Source organism: Gossypium arboreum, chromosome 12 (assembly GCF_025698485.1).
Source record: "Gossypium arboreum isolate Shixiya-1 chromosome 12, ASM2569848v2, whole genome shotgun sequence".
NCBI lineage: Eukaryota > Viridiplantae > Streptophyta > Magnoliopsida > Malvales > Malvaceae > Gossypium > Gossypium arboreum.
This window is the reverse complement of record NC_069081.1, coordinates 96,348,101-96,367,403: the sequence shown is the minus strand read 5'-3', so window position 1 is coordinate 96,367,403 and position 19,303 is coordinate 96,348,101. Positions and strand designations below refer to the sequence as shown.

The 19,303-nt window shown below is 33.4% G+C and overlaps 1 protein-coding gene across 1 annotated transcript; it reads right to left on the bottom strand.

Annotated features, from left to right (window-relative positions):
- Positions 1 to 417: 417 nt before the first annotated feature.
- Positions 418 to 14,344, bottom strand: LOC108479721 (MAP3K epsilon protein kinase 1-like). The gene is made up of 24 exons (XM_017782469.2): positions 13,966 to 14,344; positions 13,299 to 13,433; positions 12,411 to 12,431; positions 12,047 to 12,120; positions 11,879 to 11,969; positions 11,718 to 11,801; positions 11,132 to 11,233; positions 10,873 to 11,004; positions 10,567 to 10,638; positions 9,818 to 9,921; positions 8,952 to 9,054; positions 8,395 to 8,772; positions 7,172 to 7,510; positions 7,015 to 7,059; positions 5,860 to 6,039; positions 5,600 to 5,683; positions 5,133 to 5,224; positions 4,963 to 5,046; positions 3,889 to 4,757; positions 3,234 to 3,622; positions 3,013 to 3,147; positions 1,752 to 2,158; positions 1,350 to 1,464; positions 418 to 855 (listed from the first exon to the last, which is right to left on the bottom strand). The coding sequence occupies exons 1-24, from the start codon at positions 14,023 to 14,025 to the stop codon at positions 679 to 681; spliced, it is 4,272 nt and encodes a 1,423-aa protein (XP_017637958.1). The 5' UTR covers positions 14,026 to 14,344; the 3' UTR covers positions 418 to 678.
- Positions 14,345 to 19,303: the final 4,959 nt, after the last annotated feature.

The following is a 19,303-nucleotide window of genomic DNA, read 5'->3' as shown; positions in this document are numbered from 1 at the left end:
TTTAAAATGAATGAGTTGAAGTGGGATTGTAAATATTTGGGTGTGACTTTAAATCAACCTATGTTAATTTAATATATACTTCTTTCCAATAGCATGGCTGTTACATAATTTGTTATTATTGATTTGTTGAAATTTGAAGTAAATGGTTTACATGAATGGAAAAATTATATCTTACAATCAGGATTTTAGGATATTAAACAAGTGCTTTTATACTTAAATAATTGAGATATTTTCGAGTAAAAATGTAAATGGAACATGAGAATTTAAAAAAGAAAAAGGAAAAATAGTGAAAATAAGTGACATGATGATCATTTAGCTGGAAAATACGAGAATTTAAGAAATAGTTAACTGGCATGATGATGTTTGAGACCAACAGAACAGAAATGAAGATCAAACTTTTACCCTGTACATGTACCATTATCTATGCAAATGCAAATATTATTTATATGCTCATCTACAAAATGATACACTTCTCTTCTGTCAATTTATATTATATATTATATATAAAAGCCCCCAACAAGCAGCACAAATGAGACACCAGATCATTGCTGTGAGATGAAAAACCAAAAGGAGCTACTGGTGGGGAAGAAAAGGGAAAATCATTCCTTCCAAAACAATCAAAATATACATGCATACATACATCCGGGGAAGGAGGAAACTTGTTTAAGACACATGAATTTACAAGACGGTGTTAATATGAAGGGCTTTGAGCAAGGAAGTTGCCATTTGCTTCACCAACACTTGGCCCCCGGATCGCTGTCCATCCCTTCGTTCCTCTATTAGAGTCTGAAGCTTCTGTGGTAAATCATTCTCCACGATTAATTGTTTTGGCCGTGGGTGGCGCTCATACACAGCCTGCCAACAATTAAATTTTACAATTGCAATCACCACCTATTCAGACACCGCTCTTAAACCGTCATTGACCAACATAAATATGAACCCAACTGAACTCTAATATGCAACTGCTAAAAATAGCTACCAACTGAAACCTTCGAGTTATAAATCTACTCTCCCCCTCTCTCTACATTTAGAAAACTAGCCCTATTTCTCCAACTTCTGGAACCATATATTTATTGGTAAATCCTCTCATATATGCAGTGAATTATACCACCTGTGAGAAATGAGAACTAACATATATCATGTACATTTTCAATCGCACAGTAGCTTCCCTTATATGACTGACACAGGAATACATGTTTGTTTTCTTAAAAAGTGGCAAAAGTTAAACGGCAAGGAAAAAGAACAATCTTGATGGACCTAACTGAACAAGTTTCAGGAATCTGCAAATTGATTTTTAGAAAAAAAAAAAAAAGGCGCACAATTCTGACAGGGGAAAGTGTAATACTGACCTTAATTAATTTAAGTAGATTAAGACGGGCAATAGCATCCTGATGATCCAACCTTGCAATCAGCAGTGGCGTCAAACCATTAACAGCTAATGTTGTGTTTATTCGGGATGATTTCCTGCATTCCAATAATAAATAACGTCAATCCCGCAAAACCAAAACCAGGAACCAGAATTTCTATACACACTAGTCTTATTTAATTATAAAGAACGAGGATAGGTACTTTTAAAAAGTTAAGCGTGACCAAACTGATCATGCAACTATGTAAGCATAAAACCAATTTAAACAACGAATGGCTGAGGGTGTTTCCCTTTAGGTCATTAACCATCAGTAATCTGATCCACGCAGATACTGCCATTTCTAAAAACTACGAAATAACCAAAGCAAGGGTGTAGAATCTCCTACGTGATAATTTTCAAGAATGGTTCCAGTATGTGGACAAAATGCCGATCTGGACAACATTGGAAAAACTTCACCAATCTGTGAACTGCATCCTTCTTTAGCAAAGCTTGTTCCACCTTTCGGTTGTCACTGTCATTAGCCAAGCAAATAGCAAGTGCATCTAATGCTGTCACAGACCACAGCTCATCATCAAGCAAGCTCAAGAACACATCCAATCCTCCATGGACCCTCAACTGTTCCCTTGAATTATGTGATGCATGAGCCATGTCACACAGTAGCGGCAACGCATGTTGCTTCAAGGGAGAATCTGATATGATGAAACTCATCAAGTGTGGAACGATTCCATTTTCTGCTGCTTGTTCCTGTCTCTTCTTATTTATCTTGCACAAGTTGAACAGGGCATTGAGAACCTTCAGAAAAGAAAACGTGATGGAAAATTAAAAGAACAATACAAAGGCATGTTGGCAAAGAGAAAGAACTAAAGCCAATTTAATGAGAACCATAATTAGATAAGAGAACTTTAGATAAAATTTGGTTTGAGATTTAAAGTTGAACTTGCAATAACTATCATGAGAAATTAACGGAGTAACTCATATAATTAATAGGATAGTCAAAACAAAAAGCTGAACTTATGGCATAGTGTTCAGTGCCCTCAAGGCTCAATGCTCAGCTCTCTAAAGCTAATTTACAATATTTTACCCACATATTGAAAGGAAAATTTAGGTCTTCCAAAAAGTATAAATGTACGAAAGAAGAATCAATAGTATAAATAACAACAAAAAGGGCATAGATGTGGATGTTTGGGTTGCAAGAAGACAGCAGGGGTAGAAAAATCTGTGATCCATGAGTAAAGAAAAAGGGAAAAAAAATTGCAGAGTAACAAAAAACTAGTTCTTCAAAAGCATAGAGAAATTATGTATTTATTTAGCATAGCAACTTTAATTTTCGCATTGTTATGAGCTCTAGATATGATCCAAGGTAAGAAGATAAGATATCACGAGTTCCCAAGATTTTTCAAAAACCATGTGGGTGCCATCGTATAATCTAAGGAATTCAGTCAACAATGGAATTAAATCCAGGGAATAACTACCAAAAATATAGACTGAAGTAACATAGATGAAGTATGAGACCGGCAAGACTTAGATAAAAACCAGGTGAACCACAACACAGAATAAATGTGAAGTCTCAGAAAATCACAGTTGGTAACCCTTAAGCAGACTACAACGCAACTTTAGGCATAATAATAAAAACTAAGCACACAAACCTCGTGCTGCATTTGGGATACAAGAGGTCCATCTTTGAGCTCTAGATTGGGGATCAAATACTTAATTGCATCTGCTCGCTGAAGATTCTCTAAGCAGTTTGGATCAGTGGACAAATAATTGATACACTTCAGAATCTAAGAAAAAGATAATGAACAATGAGCACAAAGCATACAAGAATAAACAACGTGAAACATGAAACTGAAAGCCAAAATATTTTCACCTTTAAAAGAATAGGTGGGTCAATGCGATCGAACATCTGGAAAAGACGGCTAAGCAAGCTTTGGCTACACATGTAGGACTTAACGGTAGTATCTGCTTGGGCAAATTCAAGAAGAAGGTCTGCCACCTTTTCCAGATACTCCCCGGAAACATCCACATTCATTGTTGATACCATGTTCGACAGTAACCCTGATGAGGTTGTGCTTCCTGGTCTAGCATTTAGAACACCTGAGCCAGATAATACACCTGATGTCGTCTGAGAAGCTATACCGGATCTGGATGCTGCTCCTTCATAGAATGCCAGTTGTCCAACTTTCTTACTCGCTGTTTTATGCAAAATTCTAGGTGTAGAATCCACAATTCCATTTTCTCTTCCACGGCCAGAGACCTCTGAAATCATAAAAAAAATCTCCCAGCCTTGAATAAAAGTCGTAACTGTGTCTTAATTAATAAGCAGCCCAGTGAAAATGTCATAAGACTCATTTAAAGGTAAAGTTAAAACATATGATGTTGACTTAGGAAGTTCAAGCATAAGCATCTTTCAAGGATTCACCAATTCCCAATGATGATACGAGTATGGGAAGGATAAGGTCAAAGTTTACAGATTTCAACTTTTGCATAAAGCACTGAACACTAGGTCAATTGCGAGTATATACCTGCAAAGTCAGCCATCAAGTAATCTAGTTCACCATTGGTTTTCCTGTCATTAGCATGTAGTAGAGGCAGTACACTTTCATGTTTCTCTAATCCTGGCAGGTGGCGTACATACTCCAATTGACAGGAGAAACGTCTAGAAGGAGGTTCCTTCTCCAATAAGCTAAGCAGAGGGCGAACTTGTTCTGCCTGAGTAGTTCTTGAAGTGGGAAATCCATTTGACATAGCTTCTATCAATTTGGGAAGTCTGTCAGTAGATGTCCTGTTTATAGAGTTACTTGCCTTTGGCTGTCTGAGGTCAGCAGGATCAATTTTCCACCGATCCATGTTTTCTCGCCCTATGGAAGTAGTAGAGGATTCTTTGGTGCCTATATTTTCAACTTTTTCCATGGAAGTAAAGTCTGCCAATTTAGAACCAACTGAAATATCTGATGCCCCATTGCTAGACCGAGGTCTGTCACCGTCAATAGAAAGATAACGAGGATCTGGCAGATTGATATCTGACCTCTGAGAATGTGAAGTTGAAGCCCGTGAAGATTCTTGAGTTACAGTTGGAAACGAATGCTCAGTCATTCCATGTCTCTCTAACAAATGATCAGTTGGAGAGAGTGGAATTTCGTTCTGAGAAAACAGACGATGACTGGAATCTAAAGGACCAGAACGTTGCTGTTGAGCTGAACCATCTGATGAGAATCGACCCCCAACAGATTTAGCAGCAAGTCGAGTTGCCTCATTTAAACTATACAGAGTATTAATAAGCCTCAGTAATATCCCATTTTTTGCAGCTATCTGACAGAAATCATTCCTTGGGGTTGATCGTTGAAGCTTGAAAACCTGCCACATGCCATCAATTGCTAGGTGCACCATTTCCCTGTGAAAGAAGAGGATACTGAGCATTTTTCAAGCAGAGAAGTACACTGGAGTATTTAAAATGTAAATGCTACAAAAAGGAAAAGGGTAGAAGAGTAACAAAGGAGATTCTGAATGGATAAATTTTATAATAATTACAGAACGGTATACTGTTATCTGTCTTGCATTAAAAAGCATATGAACTACAATCACATATACATACAGACCTGTACTTTGCATAATCAGCCTCTAAAAAACCAACTAAAACAGGGATTCCACGGCAAGCTATGAACATCTGCAAAGTCAAGGAGCTATAAAGAAGGAACCAGCATGTTCAGTACAACTCTTTTCCATCAATTAAAAGCAATTGAAATAATGAGAGGTGAGTACTCAACACCTTGACAGACAAAGCTGCTGCAAGAACCAAGCTGCTTCCATCCGAACTTCCCGAGGACGATCAGGCCCCGCAAAACTCATTACTAAAGGGATCTATAATATAACTTGAAGTGAACAAAACTGCATAAATACTACAATAACATCACTCTCTCCCTCCCCCTTCTCATTGCAGTGGAAAACATCAATCTAGGAAGTTAAAAGCAAACACACAAAGACAAACATATATATGACTCAAAACCTTCATTCACAGGAACAACAACAACCAAAGGATAATCTAAAGGTTCTAAAAACCAAGGTGTTGCCTCATTAAGAAATCTCTTTAGTTTACTTTCACCTCCCACCTCCTAAAGAACTCTCAAGGTAAGAGCTCATTAGTGTGGAACAAGAAGGCTTCACAAGCCTGGGAATTAACAAGAAGGCTTCACAGTTCTTTTTGTGAATAAATAAAACTTTGACAATAGCACTTACCAAGCCAACAAGACAAGCATTCTCCTGGAAATCAGTGTTGTCTTTTACAAGCTCGTTAATAAGTTGAAGCACAGAACATATAACCTGAGATAACAGTAAATATTAACATTGTCAGTTCGTCTTCATGGAGCTCATAACCGAGCTGAAAACAGTCTAAAAACTCTCTCTTTAACTCCCCTACCCCCCTCTCCTTTGTTCATCATAGGAAGTGTTTGGTTGGGGGGGGGGTGGAGTGAAAGAGAGCCTCATGATTGACATACACGAGTTCTTGGGATATCAAGCAATTCCATTAAAGGCAGCAAACCATGCTGGGAGACAAAAACAATTTTCTGTTCAGGTCGCTGGTGGAAGATTGCTATGAGTTTCTGACAGGCAGTCATAACAGCATCCTCTGATTCTTCTGGTCTTAGTGAGCTAACCAATCGACTAAACTCAACTGCCTATAGTGCAAAGCAAAATAAGCTTTTAGGTCTCTCCACTTCCAGAAACAACAGTAACATAAGGAAGATTCAAAATGACACTATTAGTAAAAGGTAATTCAAAACATACAGTATGGAATGGCAACAAGGATAATAAGTATAGAAAAGATAAAAAATAATTTTAATTACTTAGAAGACCATGTTTTTGTCCTTGTGATATTGAGATATACATTCAATCATAGGTCTTAAGGAAAAAAACTCCTAAAATAATCTCCCTAGTATTCACACAGTCTACTTATAATAGGACTAATGAGATGCAAAACCAACCTAAGACTCCCACTACTTGAGATACCTGCCCTATTTGAGACAGACAATTAAAGAAAATTGTCATAGCTAAGAAGAAAAAAGTGGAAAACCCAGAATCCATAAAAAGGTGTGGCAGTATAATTTGAATTTTCAAATACAAAGATCTTAAAATTAGAATAGATTGAACTGCACAAAAAGGGATTTGCTTGACTGAACTTAACAGCAAGAAATGCAGGTGAAACACAAGATGGCTAAATCAACCAGAAGGAAATTTAAGACTAAAACAACTAAACTATCACTTAATAATATAAGTAAAAATATAACACTTAGTACTTAGGAGAAGGAACCTGACAGTAGGTTCAGATGGATAAACTTGAACACATGCATCATTATAGCAATCTACAAGGCTGAACATAAATTCTGTTGTTGTCAGAAATTTTGAACCTTCAACTATCAATACAGATAAAATTGTAAAAAATTCTAGTAAGTTGCTGCCCATGCTCAATGGTATAAAAGTCACTTTAAACCACATATAAATTAGGTTAACGAACTGATATGCAATTAAAATGACCATAGGTAAAAAAACCTCAATATACTCAAAGCAAGAGCATTGCTCAAGCAAAAGAAAGTTTATAAGAGGTTCCACAGCACTAAATAAATCAAGGCCACTTTTTGAAAGTAGTGAGGAACCTGTAGGGGAAATATATTCTCAGAGGGTAACTTCTCTTCAAAAACCTGTCCACATGAATATCATAAACAAGAGACAATGTCATTAGTTTCATGTCTAGCACAGCAAATATGCATAGTACTCCAAACATAGCAAACCAGATGGATAATTTTAACATACCAAATTATCAATGTCAATAACATCATCCTTCAAAACACCCATCATTAAGCGAAGTATGTCACCACCACCATTTGACTGTCCCATTTCTTCTTCCATTTGTTTCTTAGCAATTGTATCCCTTAATTTCTTAGCTAGATCATTTTTGCCAGCATCAGGTACAGTAGCTTGGTTCACATTCGATGCAGATGCAGATGCAGATGCAGATGTTGAAGCATCAGCTACCTTTTCCTCCAAGCTTTTATCCAATGGATGAAATAAGTCATCCAAGGAAGCATCTCCAGGAGGATCACTAAACCTACTTAACTCATTCCCAGGTGAGGTCACCGATGCTTTTGTAGCCTTCAAAATTGGAATAAAATTGTCAGAATCCACTCCTACTTTCAGCAGGGAACTAAAAAGGAAGGTGAGAAAGATGAATGCTAAAATGTTAATCAGCAGTGTGCATAGACTGAGCGTTTACAAAAGAAAATCATAGGTAACTAATATCACAATCCAGAAATCTGTGAACCAGTAACAAAAATTCTTTGAAGGAAAAACAGAGGACCAGGACACAGCAGAATACCCAATATTATAACCATTGCTGTAAATTTGATCTGAAAAACACATAAACACAGGAACAGATAATGAATGCATATGCTGGTTGGTTTCCTGAACATCTTTAAAATCTAAAAGAATAGCTTATTTGTTCTTAACCAAACCATATGAGTGAAGAATATGTTTCATCAAGATAACCGGATAATGATGTCATAGAAACCAAGATTAAGTCTTTCAAACAATGCAGGTAAAATGTACACAAGCACACACCTAAGCACCCACTAGAGCTGTCCATGGGCCAGGTGGCCCAGTCAGTCTGGGCTGACTTGGGCTGGGCTTGGACAAAGAAGCTTTGTCCACGGGCCAGCCCAGTCCAGCCTGAATGTAGATAAAATGATTTCTTTAATTTAATTATAAATATATATAAATATTAATATAAAATATATTTTATTATTTTTTAAGCAATAATATGGGCATTTTGGATGGGTCAGGCCGGGCCAAGCACGGGCTTGGAAAATTTTATAATCAGGCCACGGCCCGGCCTGGACCATGGACACATCTAGCACCCACATGTAAACATACATGGTAAAGTCATAGAATACACCAAAAAGAAACTTTGAAGGTAAATAAATCTAAACTTTATTAACCTAACATTTACTTTTTCAGTAAGACATTTCAGGTAGTATTACCTTTTGCAGGCTGGCATCCTGAGTAGGTCCAAAACAAAATGATTTATTCCCAATATCAACAGAAGTCTCTTCACCTACAAGTCTTTTTTCCATATGTTTCTGGCTTGATTTAGGAGATCCAACATCATCATCTTGCTGTGATATCTCATGAAGCTGAGCAGGACCAGGGGTAGCCACTACATTCTTAACAGACAGTCTACCAGAACTACTTCTTAACGAAGATTTCTCATGAATGGACAAGGTTGGAACTTCGTCTGATAGTAGATCATCATCTAAATTATTTATTCTTTCTTCACGAAGATTACTATCTGCAGAATGATCATGATCATATTTGCCTTCATTGGTGCCCTCTGCTGATAATAGCTCTTTCCTGGAGCTCTGACAATCAAAAGATTGAAAGTCATTAACGTGATAAAATCTGTCTCACTTCAGCCAAATGGAAAAACTAATAATTGTTCTTCAAACAACTTAAACTAATTTCTATTTATTGATCTTGAAGCTTTCAACTTTATCCAAGGCTTCCTAGCAAAAGCGGTTCAGGTTGAGAAAGTTCTCACTGTTTCAGATGCCTCCGCTTTGTACACAGGAAGAGTCTTTCCAGCACTTTGATTATCACCAGTAGAGCTTTCTCCATCTGCTGCAACAGTTTCTGATAAGTTTCTGCCAAAGGAATAGCAAAACAATTGGGGTGCAAGCCATCATGAGATAATGTAAAAGTAAATATAACAAGATCAAAATGGCTAAATAGCATTATTTAGTTGTCAGTTCAACTAAGGAGTTTTTTTTTTTTTTTTGGCAGCTTCTAGCTAAAATACAGAAGTGAACTATCTCAACAAATGAGATGAAAGATGCACAATTTTCAAATAATTAGATAAAAACTCAGAAATTTTCAATCTATTTTATTTTTAATTTTTAGTTTTCTTTTGGTCTTTCTGGTTTCAATTTTTGAAGTGTACATAATGCATGGAGGTAGTTGGAATGAAGTTGGAGCAAGATCTGTAAAATCTTAGAAAAGGATCAAGAACCTAATATGTTCCAACTTGAAAAATTGTAGTCTCACATTCAGACTGTCAGAACAAAATATGGCAACATAAATCAATTATCTAAGACAGGAGTACAGATGTAAAACAAGGTGTATGGCTCAAAATGGAGCGGATATATCTTGTGTGTATAATATAATGGATGATCAATATATTATTTTCATGATTAGAAGGAGCTGTAGGTTTCTCTTAAAACAAAATCCTAAGCAAACAAATAGTTGCGAAATAATGCAGACGAAAATCAATCAAAACTCTTATCACTTGACAGATCAGTTATTGTAGCTGTCTGTGTGATAAGCAGGACCATATAGTTCAAAAACACTACCAAAACCCAACAAGACAACTACCAAAGAACATTAATGACAATATAATATACTATCTACCTAATGGTTCCACTATGGCGCAGAGAAGACTGCAAGGCACGTTTGCAGTTTCGTATCCAAGGATGAGAAAGCAGTGTTTTTGCATCGGGCCTCTGTCTAGCATCCTGAAAGGTCAATGAAGTATCATCAAACAAAGTAACAAATTACCAATGACTTAAAAGGGGTCAACGGAGGATTAGTCCTCAGTCTGATACCACTGTTTGAACTTAGCAAACATCATCATATTTGTGGACAATTATTTTAACAGATGTAGTTATCGTATAAACTAACAACTAAGATCAAAGGCCATATATTCTTTCAGCCCCATGGTCCAATTAATCTATCAAATTTATCATGATTTTACACATTCTCAGCTTTGTTACTTCATTTCATGTTAAGGGTGGCTTCTACCTAAAGATTTCATGGCTACAATTATGTTCGCTTATTCTAGAACTTAATGAAAGCAGCTTTCTTGTTTCTTATTCTATTTGTTTCTTAGAAAGTGCAACAAAAAGGAAAAGAGAGATTGCACAACAGAATCATTTGAATCACTGTTAAGGAGGGCAAAGATGAATATCTGGTTCCCTTTCGATCTTCATATGTTATAAGATCAACATTCATCTCATTCACATAGATAAAGATCTTTCCTTGCTAATAATTGAGACTATTCTGTAAGTTCAAACCAAAAATGATTTATGGATAATAAACTTTTGATAAGCTGAGAAATAATCAAAACACAAATTAGGACTTCACTTTATCTTCCACCTTACCTTCTTAAAGCACTGGCGCAGAAAGTCAGTAATGTCTGGAGATAGACTATCAGGTATCGGTGGATTCTCATCCTGAAAGGAAGTTAAAAAATAGAAAAAGATAAGGAATTTTAATACGTGAAAAAAAAAATGCACTTGTTAAAGCATTTTTCAGCAGTAAAATAACATGACAATATGAAATGATTGATTAATCAATATAAATGGCAGATAAAAGCTAGACGGAAATGCAAAAACTCAAACAGGAAGAATCCACTCGTATTCTTATCAACTTACTACAAGAATTGCAGATATATATATCAGACATACCTGCACAATCCGAAAGAGTGCTGGCATAGGCTGCAGTTCATAGTAAGGTGGCACACACGTTAGTAGTTCGACCACAGTACATCCAACACTCCAAATGTCAGAAGCAGCAGAAACCCCAGACATCTCGATCACCTGAAATATTTTAAACTCCAAGTTAGGATCCGATATTACCTCAAATAAGACAAAAAAGAAAACTATGAAAAACAAGTCTAACAATCAATAGCTTCACTCCAATGATTGAATGGGATCAATTAAGTACCTCTGGGGCCATCCAATATGGTGTTCCAACAACAGAATGTGTGTTAACATCAGCCTCGGTTAGTTTGGTTGCAACACCAAAATCAGCGAGTTTCACAAGACCCTGGAAAGAGAAATTAAGTCAAGGATAAGTCAGGAATAAACCAAGAGAATCCATAGAACCTAAAGACACAACCATCAAACTAACTTGGACATGGAAAAAACAGACCATGGCAACTACAATGAATCTGCACAAACAAGCAAGCGCACAAGGTTAGAGGAAATATAGCCCAAAATTCAGCAGCTCATATGTTTTCCACTCTAGGAAACTTCAGCACTTCAACTTCATTTATTATTTTATCTTAACAGATTTCTCACAACATAAGCAGCTGAAGTACAATGAAACATATGAATGAAGTGAACCAAATTCAACCAGTCTCCAAGTGCCCCAAAAATAAGGAGGTCAAATGGTATTGTTCTCTATCAGATCTCTGCCGCCACAATCAAATTTATAGCAAGAAAATCACTAAAAAAAGCTGATCCAGAAATAGTAATACAACTCCTGAAGGACAAGAAATAAGAGAAAAGAGAACTAGTTGGTAGGTTACCTCTTTAGTTGTCAAAATATTTGCACCCTTGATATCCCGATGGATAACACCCTGTTCATGTAGATAAACCAAACCTTCCAAAACCTGTTCAACAAGTAATTGGCATATCCAAATGATACTTTAATAGGGAAATGAAGCAATAATTTGCAGTAGAAACAAACCTGGGCAATATAAACAGCCACCAATGATTCAGGAAAAGGCCCAAATTTATTTGGCTTGATAATGTTTGCAAGCGAACCATTCTCCACATACCTTCAAACATGTAAAGCAATAAGTACAAGTTTCAAACAGCTCAGAGTACACTACAGTCACAATGTAAGGTTTCTTACTCAAGAATTATATGCAGGTGAGTTGTTGTCTTCAATGATCCAAGATACTTGACAATGTTTTTATGATTCAAATTCTACAAATAATTCAAATAAGATACCAAAACCCAACTTGTTACCATCAGTAATGAGACCAGCAGCAGTAACTAACTACCATGAAGATGGCCAGTGAAAAGCAAAAAATTAACAGGAAAATTAAAAGGGATTGATAGTTGCAACATAGCCAACCAGCAGTAAGACTTCTTCAGTGCACATTTGCAGAACTCATGAGCATCAAACATACAAGGGAGAATACTGATGTAGCATTATAACAAGCAAAATGTTAAAAAGCACTAAAATGCAGTTAAGGCTTAAAGGAGGGAGTTACCTTCAGTAAATCAATCTCTTGCTGCAATGATTCATTCCACCAACCAAGCATATTCAAAAGAAAAAGCAACTTGTCAGACAAGCTAACACAACAAAAACTGGAAATGATAAATGCATGATTTAAAGATAACAATCATATGGAGCAAATATAAATATACAGCTATCCATTTTCATTTTACATGTTTATCACCAAAAATTTTAAAATGTTGGACATATGTTAAATACGCTACAATTTAGGGCTACAATGATAAATTCCTAGGAATAAAATTGCAGCAGATTTCATTGGAACAATACAGTTTTTTTTATCAAAACCCACAAAACATACATATTCTCCAGAAAAACTGGTAAGTTTCCAAAAGATGTTCGAAGACTAAGATCCAGTCTCCCTATTTTTTGCAGACGAGAGTTTCTGCAATAAAACTGATAAGTTTCCAAAAGATGTTACAAATGCATGTCCTTGGAAGCAGTAAAAACAAATAAAACTTCAATATTGCAAATCTTAAGCAGCTTTGATCAAAACATGATGCTTATAAATATAAGTCAACTATTACACGTCAAGAAGATAAAATTACTGATGAGAAAAGAATTTAGTATACTTCCAAAAAAATAAACACCCTAAGAAACATGCCAACCGTCAAAAAAGCACCCTGGCTTAAACAATCTTTCATCAATCATAATGCCCTGGAAACATAGTACAATCTAAAACAATAAAAACAGTTCTAAAATGACTGAACCCAACTGTTGTTTTAAGGACATGGAATATAAACACTAATGAAATGGCCAACAGAGCTAAACCCTTTCAAATAGGCCATCATAATGAGACCCAATATCAAATTAAACACGTGCACATTTATAAACTCTAGAGCAAAAAGAGAATATAAAATCGAACCATTATAATATTGAGATCTTCCTGGGCTATATTCTCCAAAGATACTTGCTTAATTGCAACAAAGTCTCCATTCTCCAAATCCAAACCTTTATAAACACGTGCATATGCACCTTTTCCAATTTCATCTCCAAGCATCTGCACAAAAAAAGAGCAGAAAATATATAAACGTCATCTTTCAATTTTCTCAGGGTTTGTGCTATAATTATTCAGCAAGTCATTAGCAGGATAGAAAGGTAAATAAATGGTCCATAAGAAACTTAACATTAATCACCAAAAAGATTTGAACGAGGAAAAAGAAAAAGAGAAAGGAAAAGGAAAATTGGAAGTGCGTAATTCTTTCTTCCACCTCGTTCTTTTTGCCCTCCGATTTGTCGTCAACTAATTGAAATGAAATTTGCAACCACTAATCCAATCAGAGAAATTCAAAAATACAAATTAAGCCAGCCTTTTTTTTTCATTCTTTTCTGTAAAATGAGAATTGAGAGGAACCTTTGACGAATAAAGCCTTCACATTTTCCTTTTTCATTTCCATTATTTACTTACATTCCACAATTTTTATAACCGACCACACCGTCATTAACAGTAGAAGAAAGAGATTGATAAATGAAAACGAAAAGGAAGGCAATGGGGAATAGAAAAACAGATCGAACTATGGAAATTGACTAACGTATTTGTTGCCGAGAGTTTTAGATTTGTGGAAAGCGGAGGAAGTAGCTTGGCGAGACATTGCTTTGTGTCAGGATTCTTCTTCTTCCTCCACCCTCTTCTTTGCTTTTCTTTCAGAAATACGGAGGAAAGCAATGGGTGGCTCTTTCCAAAAAATTTTAAAAAAAAAATCCTATAAGAAGAAGAAGAAGAAATGGTCCATCTTTTGGAGACCAAAAGATTAGGGTTTAGAAACGCAGGAATCCAGCGAGGAGGCCTCAGCTCCTGAGTGGTACCCAAAAATATGAAATAAACAGGAGGAGGCAGAAAATGAGAAAACGGGCGAAACTACGGCTACTGACGTGCTGTCGTATTGAAGGATGAATTCTTTATTTTATTTTATTTTTTAATAAAAATTGTTTAATTTATAATAATATCTGAATGTATATCATCATTCATTAATACCAAATCTGACGCACTGTGGTGAAATTTTGTTCAATTTTTTTTTTCTGATAAATATTAGTATTTTTTTCTAAATTTAAAAAAATGGTAACTTTTTTAAGTGAATAGGGTGGAGACTAAATTATTAAAAAATGCCTAATGCTTCCGATTGGGGAGCATTTTCAGGCCATTATTTTTTATTTTTTATGCTAAAAATAAAATTTATAAAATAGTTCTTTATACAAATTTTAAATCTTAGTTTACTTATTTTCTTAAAAGATGTAGAATGTAAAATGTAAGATATGAGTATATATAATAAATTCATAATTCATTTACAGCTTATTACTAGATAAGGTAAAAGTACTTACTCATTTAACTATCAATATAAGATCAAACTTACACATATAGTAACATATAATATTTTATATATAGATATTAAAGAAAGTCTAATAATATTTTATTTTGTTAGAGTTTAATGTTATCTCTATTAATACTTTAATATTAACCTAGTCTTGTAATTAAAAAAAAAGGCCTAATTCAATTTTTTTTTTAAAAAGGGATTTTTAGTAATTTTAGCCAGACGGATGGTTTTTCCAAATAAAATAGTGGTTTTTTTACAAATAAATAAGTTTTTATCAGGTTTAAAATTAATCTTTACAATTTATATTTTCCGGATTTTTGGCATGAAAATTTTTAGAAATGGTATATTTTAAAATGTAACTCTTAAATTTATATTTTTAATTTTAGTTTTTATTAAATTTGATGTTTAAATTTTTAAAATAATTGAATTTAACAATTAACATTTAAAAAAATTGAGTTGTTGTCTTCTTAACAAAAGGAATAAGCAAAAATCTCTTATTCTTTAATAAATTTTTCAATGCAGTAGTCCAATATAATACATATATTATTTTATTTCATCTATCAATTTGATATCTCTTTCAAACAGTGTTAATTCTGAACATAATTTAATCCGTAAATCAATTAAAGATTATCACATAGCACTATGTTAGAAAAAACGTAAATCATCAAAACGAGAAACCTTCAAACAATTATACCTTTCTTAATTTAACATTTGTTTTCATTTAATTACCCAGCAAAGCAAGTCATTTAATAACCCAATTAAGAGACTGAGCGTTATGAGCCAGCTGCAATGAATTTTATTTTATTTTTCATGTACTTTGATTTAAATAAACCAAACCCATTTAATTTATTATTCTTTTCATTTAATTACTCATTCTAAAAATTGATAAATTTCTTTTTTTCTCTCAATCAATCCTTTAATGGAACCCTGGCCTTCGCGTCTTTGTTATTCTAGCATCGTTTCTGACATTGGGCACCTTCAAATGACAACACAAAGCCTTCTCTTTACCTTTGTATGTTTGGATTCCTCGAAAATTAAGTCCAAATGCTCAAATTGAATCTTGAAACCTAATTTTTCTCTCATCTAATCCTTTATCTATATGATTGTATCGATTTGGATTTCTTTTATGTTGTCCCTCTCTTCCTCCTTTGCCTCTTCACCGTTGGGATTGACCGTTGAACTATTGAAATTCCTATCAAAGTTTGTGATTTTGATTTCTGTGCTTCTATTAATTTATGTGTTAAGCATGATGGAATTGAAGGACGTGGTGGATAGGAAAATACATGAAGCCATTAAAGGAAGCGGTATTGATCGCGCTACAAGATACGAACGCCGAACAAAAAATTAACACAAAATTGTCAAAAATTAAAGCGGCTTAACTGCAAGTGTTACAACTGAATACAAACTATTTCAAGAATTGAACTCAATATTTTTGTGTTACAACTAAATACAAACTATTTCAAAGATCGAACCTAAAAGAGATCGGGTGATAAAATGACTAACAATGAAAATATATGCAATTACGAAGTCTAGCTAACTACTCATTAAGTAATATAGTATGGAAAACCATTATCATAGATTAATTACACTAACTTACACCTAGGAGGACTAAATTGCAAAATAGAGAAAAGTGCACAAATATCAATTCAATGGACTAAAGTGGTAAGTTGACTTCCATGTTGCTAGTTAATTCTTAAATTAGGGATCTAAATTATTCAAATTCCTAATTGGTCCAATTTTACCTTTTGGTCACCATTTTATCTAATTTTGGAAGTGGAGTTATATTAGAAGTGACTTACTTATCCGAAAGTCATTGGAGTTATATTAGAAGTGAATTAAATTTGGAATAAGTAATTTTATTGAATCAGTGTTTAATTAAGGTACGACGGCTAAATTGTAAAATTGATAAAAGTTCAATTGTTGGAAAATTTTAATTAGAAGCAAGGAGTGGGGATTAAGAAAGTAATTATACCTTATTAAATGTATAGTGGGTGGTAAGAACAAAGAAACACAATGATTATATTATAAAAATTTTATAATTAAATTAATAGTAAATAAAACAAAAATATTAAATGGAAAAAAAAAGAGATTTCTTTCTTTCTTTCTTCTAAAACCATAATCAAATGTGGAGAAAAAGCACCAAGAATGTTCAACTCTTAGGGTTTTCAATTTTAATTTCAAATTTGGTTAGTTTATTTTAGTCATTTTCTTATAATTTTTATGTTTTTGAAATCTAGGGAGCTTAATCTAACTGACCCATGTGTTAATTTTTAAAATTGTTAAAGATTTGGAAAAATGTCAGTGATGGATTCTTGAAGTTTTAGGTACTAAAATGATAGTGTCGAAACCATTTTTATTTTGAAAAACGGGGATTGACTTTAAAACGAGATATGGAGTCACCACCAATCCTTTTTGTTTAGGTGTGATCGAGTCACCTAATAAAACATTTTATTTGATCAAAATATCGATTTTGGCCTACGAAATTTGGGAAAACGGGTTCGGGAGTCGGTTACATATGAGGAATGGTTAGCACCCTCGTTATGCCCAGAATTGGTACCAAATTGATTAAACAATGTCCTTATGCCTAAAATTAAAAAAAATATATTTTGAAATACAATTTTTTTAAAACACTTGAATAACTCAAATTGAACATTAAAATTCTCTTGTTTCGAAGGAATATAATATCACATCCAGCACGTTAGGACATGATTCTTTAAACTTTCAAAACCACGATCAATTCTTGATTTTCAAAAGCTCATACATTTGAAAATTAGAAAAGGATATTCGATTATTTGGTCCAACGAAAAATCGGAACCCAACACGTTAGGGAACGATTTATCAGATTCCCAAACATAGAACATTGCCTTTATTTTTTAAAAATCCTTATCTCGAAATACAAAATGTCATATCCAGTGAGTTAGGACACAACACCTCGAATTCCTGAGAATAAGCTTTTATTTGAAACTTATACGTTTTGATTGAAAAAGGGTACCCGGTTACTTAGATTCAACGAGGAAAATTGGAACCTAGTAAGTTAGGGCACAATCTTCTCGAAGATGTCAAATACCGAGTATTGCCTTATTTTGAAAACTTTTGAATAAAATGATTTTAAAACTTAAACAATATTAAAAGACGACCTTTTAAGCAAATAAAATGTGATGGAATAATAATGTACAACACAAAGTAATAATTCATAAACAAAATGTTATAATAATGAATCGCAAATAACAAATAAATACAAAGTAAGAAAATCTAAAATAAAATATAAAACAATTCTAAGCAAATAATACATAAAAAGATTTAAAATGGATGTTATAAAAGCGATCTAAAGTATATAAAATAGTTTTTTTAAATGAGTATCCATTCAAGATAAAATAATATATAAAACTCTTTAAAAATAATATATAAACAACTCAAAATATATAATGTGTAAAAAAAGTTTGGAATACATAATATATGAAAATATTAAAGTAAATAATGTATAAAAATTTGAAATGAGCGCTATATAAAAAGTTAAAATAGATAATAACAAAAAATGTAAAATAAATAAATAAATAGAATGTTAATAACAAGAGTAAAACGTATATAAGAAAAATAATAATGAAAATAATATTAGTATATAAATAGAAATAAAAATATAATAAATAGAAATATAATAATAGTAGAAATATAAATAGATAAATAAAAATTAGATAAATAATAATAGTATTAGAATAACAAAATAAATATAAATAGAAACATAATAATAATAGCAATAATATATTAAATTAGTTAATTTGATAATAAAATAGCGAAAATAAAAAAAGGATTAAATCGAACCTTAAAGCAAAATTTTGGGACAAATCAAAAATAAATAAAAGGAAATGGACCGAACGTGCGAATAATAAGGAAGGACCAAAAGGGAAATAATCCCCACCCTCCAAAACACACAGCTTCAAGGAAGACCAAAATGTAGTCAAAACAAATTTTAGGGCCAAAATTAAGAATAATGAAAACTTAATTGCAAAACAATAAAAAACGAAAGGGCTAAAAGCAATTGGACGAATTTAGAAAAAACAAAGAAATTGAAATGAAATGGACAAAATTCTCACTTAATTGAAAGCGAAAAGAAAATAATTCAATTCCAATGGAAATACGAAAAGAGAGAATAATCCAATTCCAAACTGAAGTAGGAATACCAAAAGTAATCGATCCCCTCTCAAAGAACAAAAGACCCCTATTTATATATATGGGGTTTACTAAAAATAGCCTAACTAATTTAATAAAAAATAAAATAAATAAATAAAAACAAATAAAAATAAAAATAATATCTTCCTATTTTTAGCCTTTTACCAAGTCAACAAAATTTGATAACCCCTTGGCTTTCTCCATCTTTTTTATTTGGCCACAATTTAATGATTGTCTTTCAATTTGGCCCTTTTTGGCTTGTTTTCGACTGATTGCATCATTTGGCTTTGGTTATTATTTTTTCGGGCCCAGGCCAAAATTGGCCTATTACAAACAGATTTTAAGTGTAAAAGAGAAAAATGATTAAATTGAGAAGTTAATTGATAGTTTT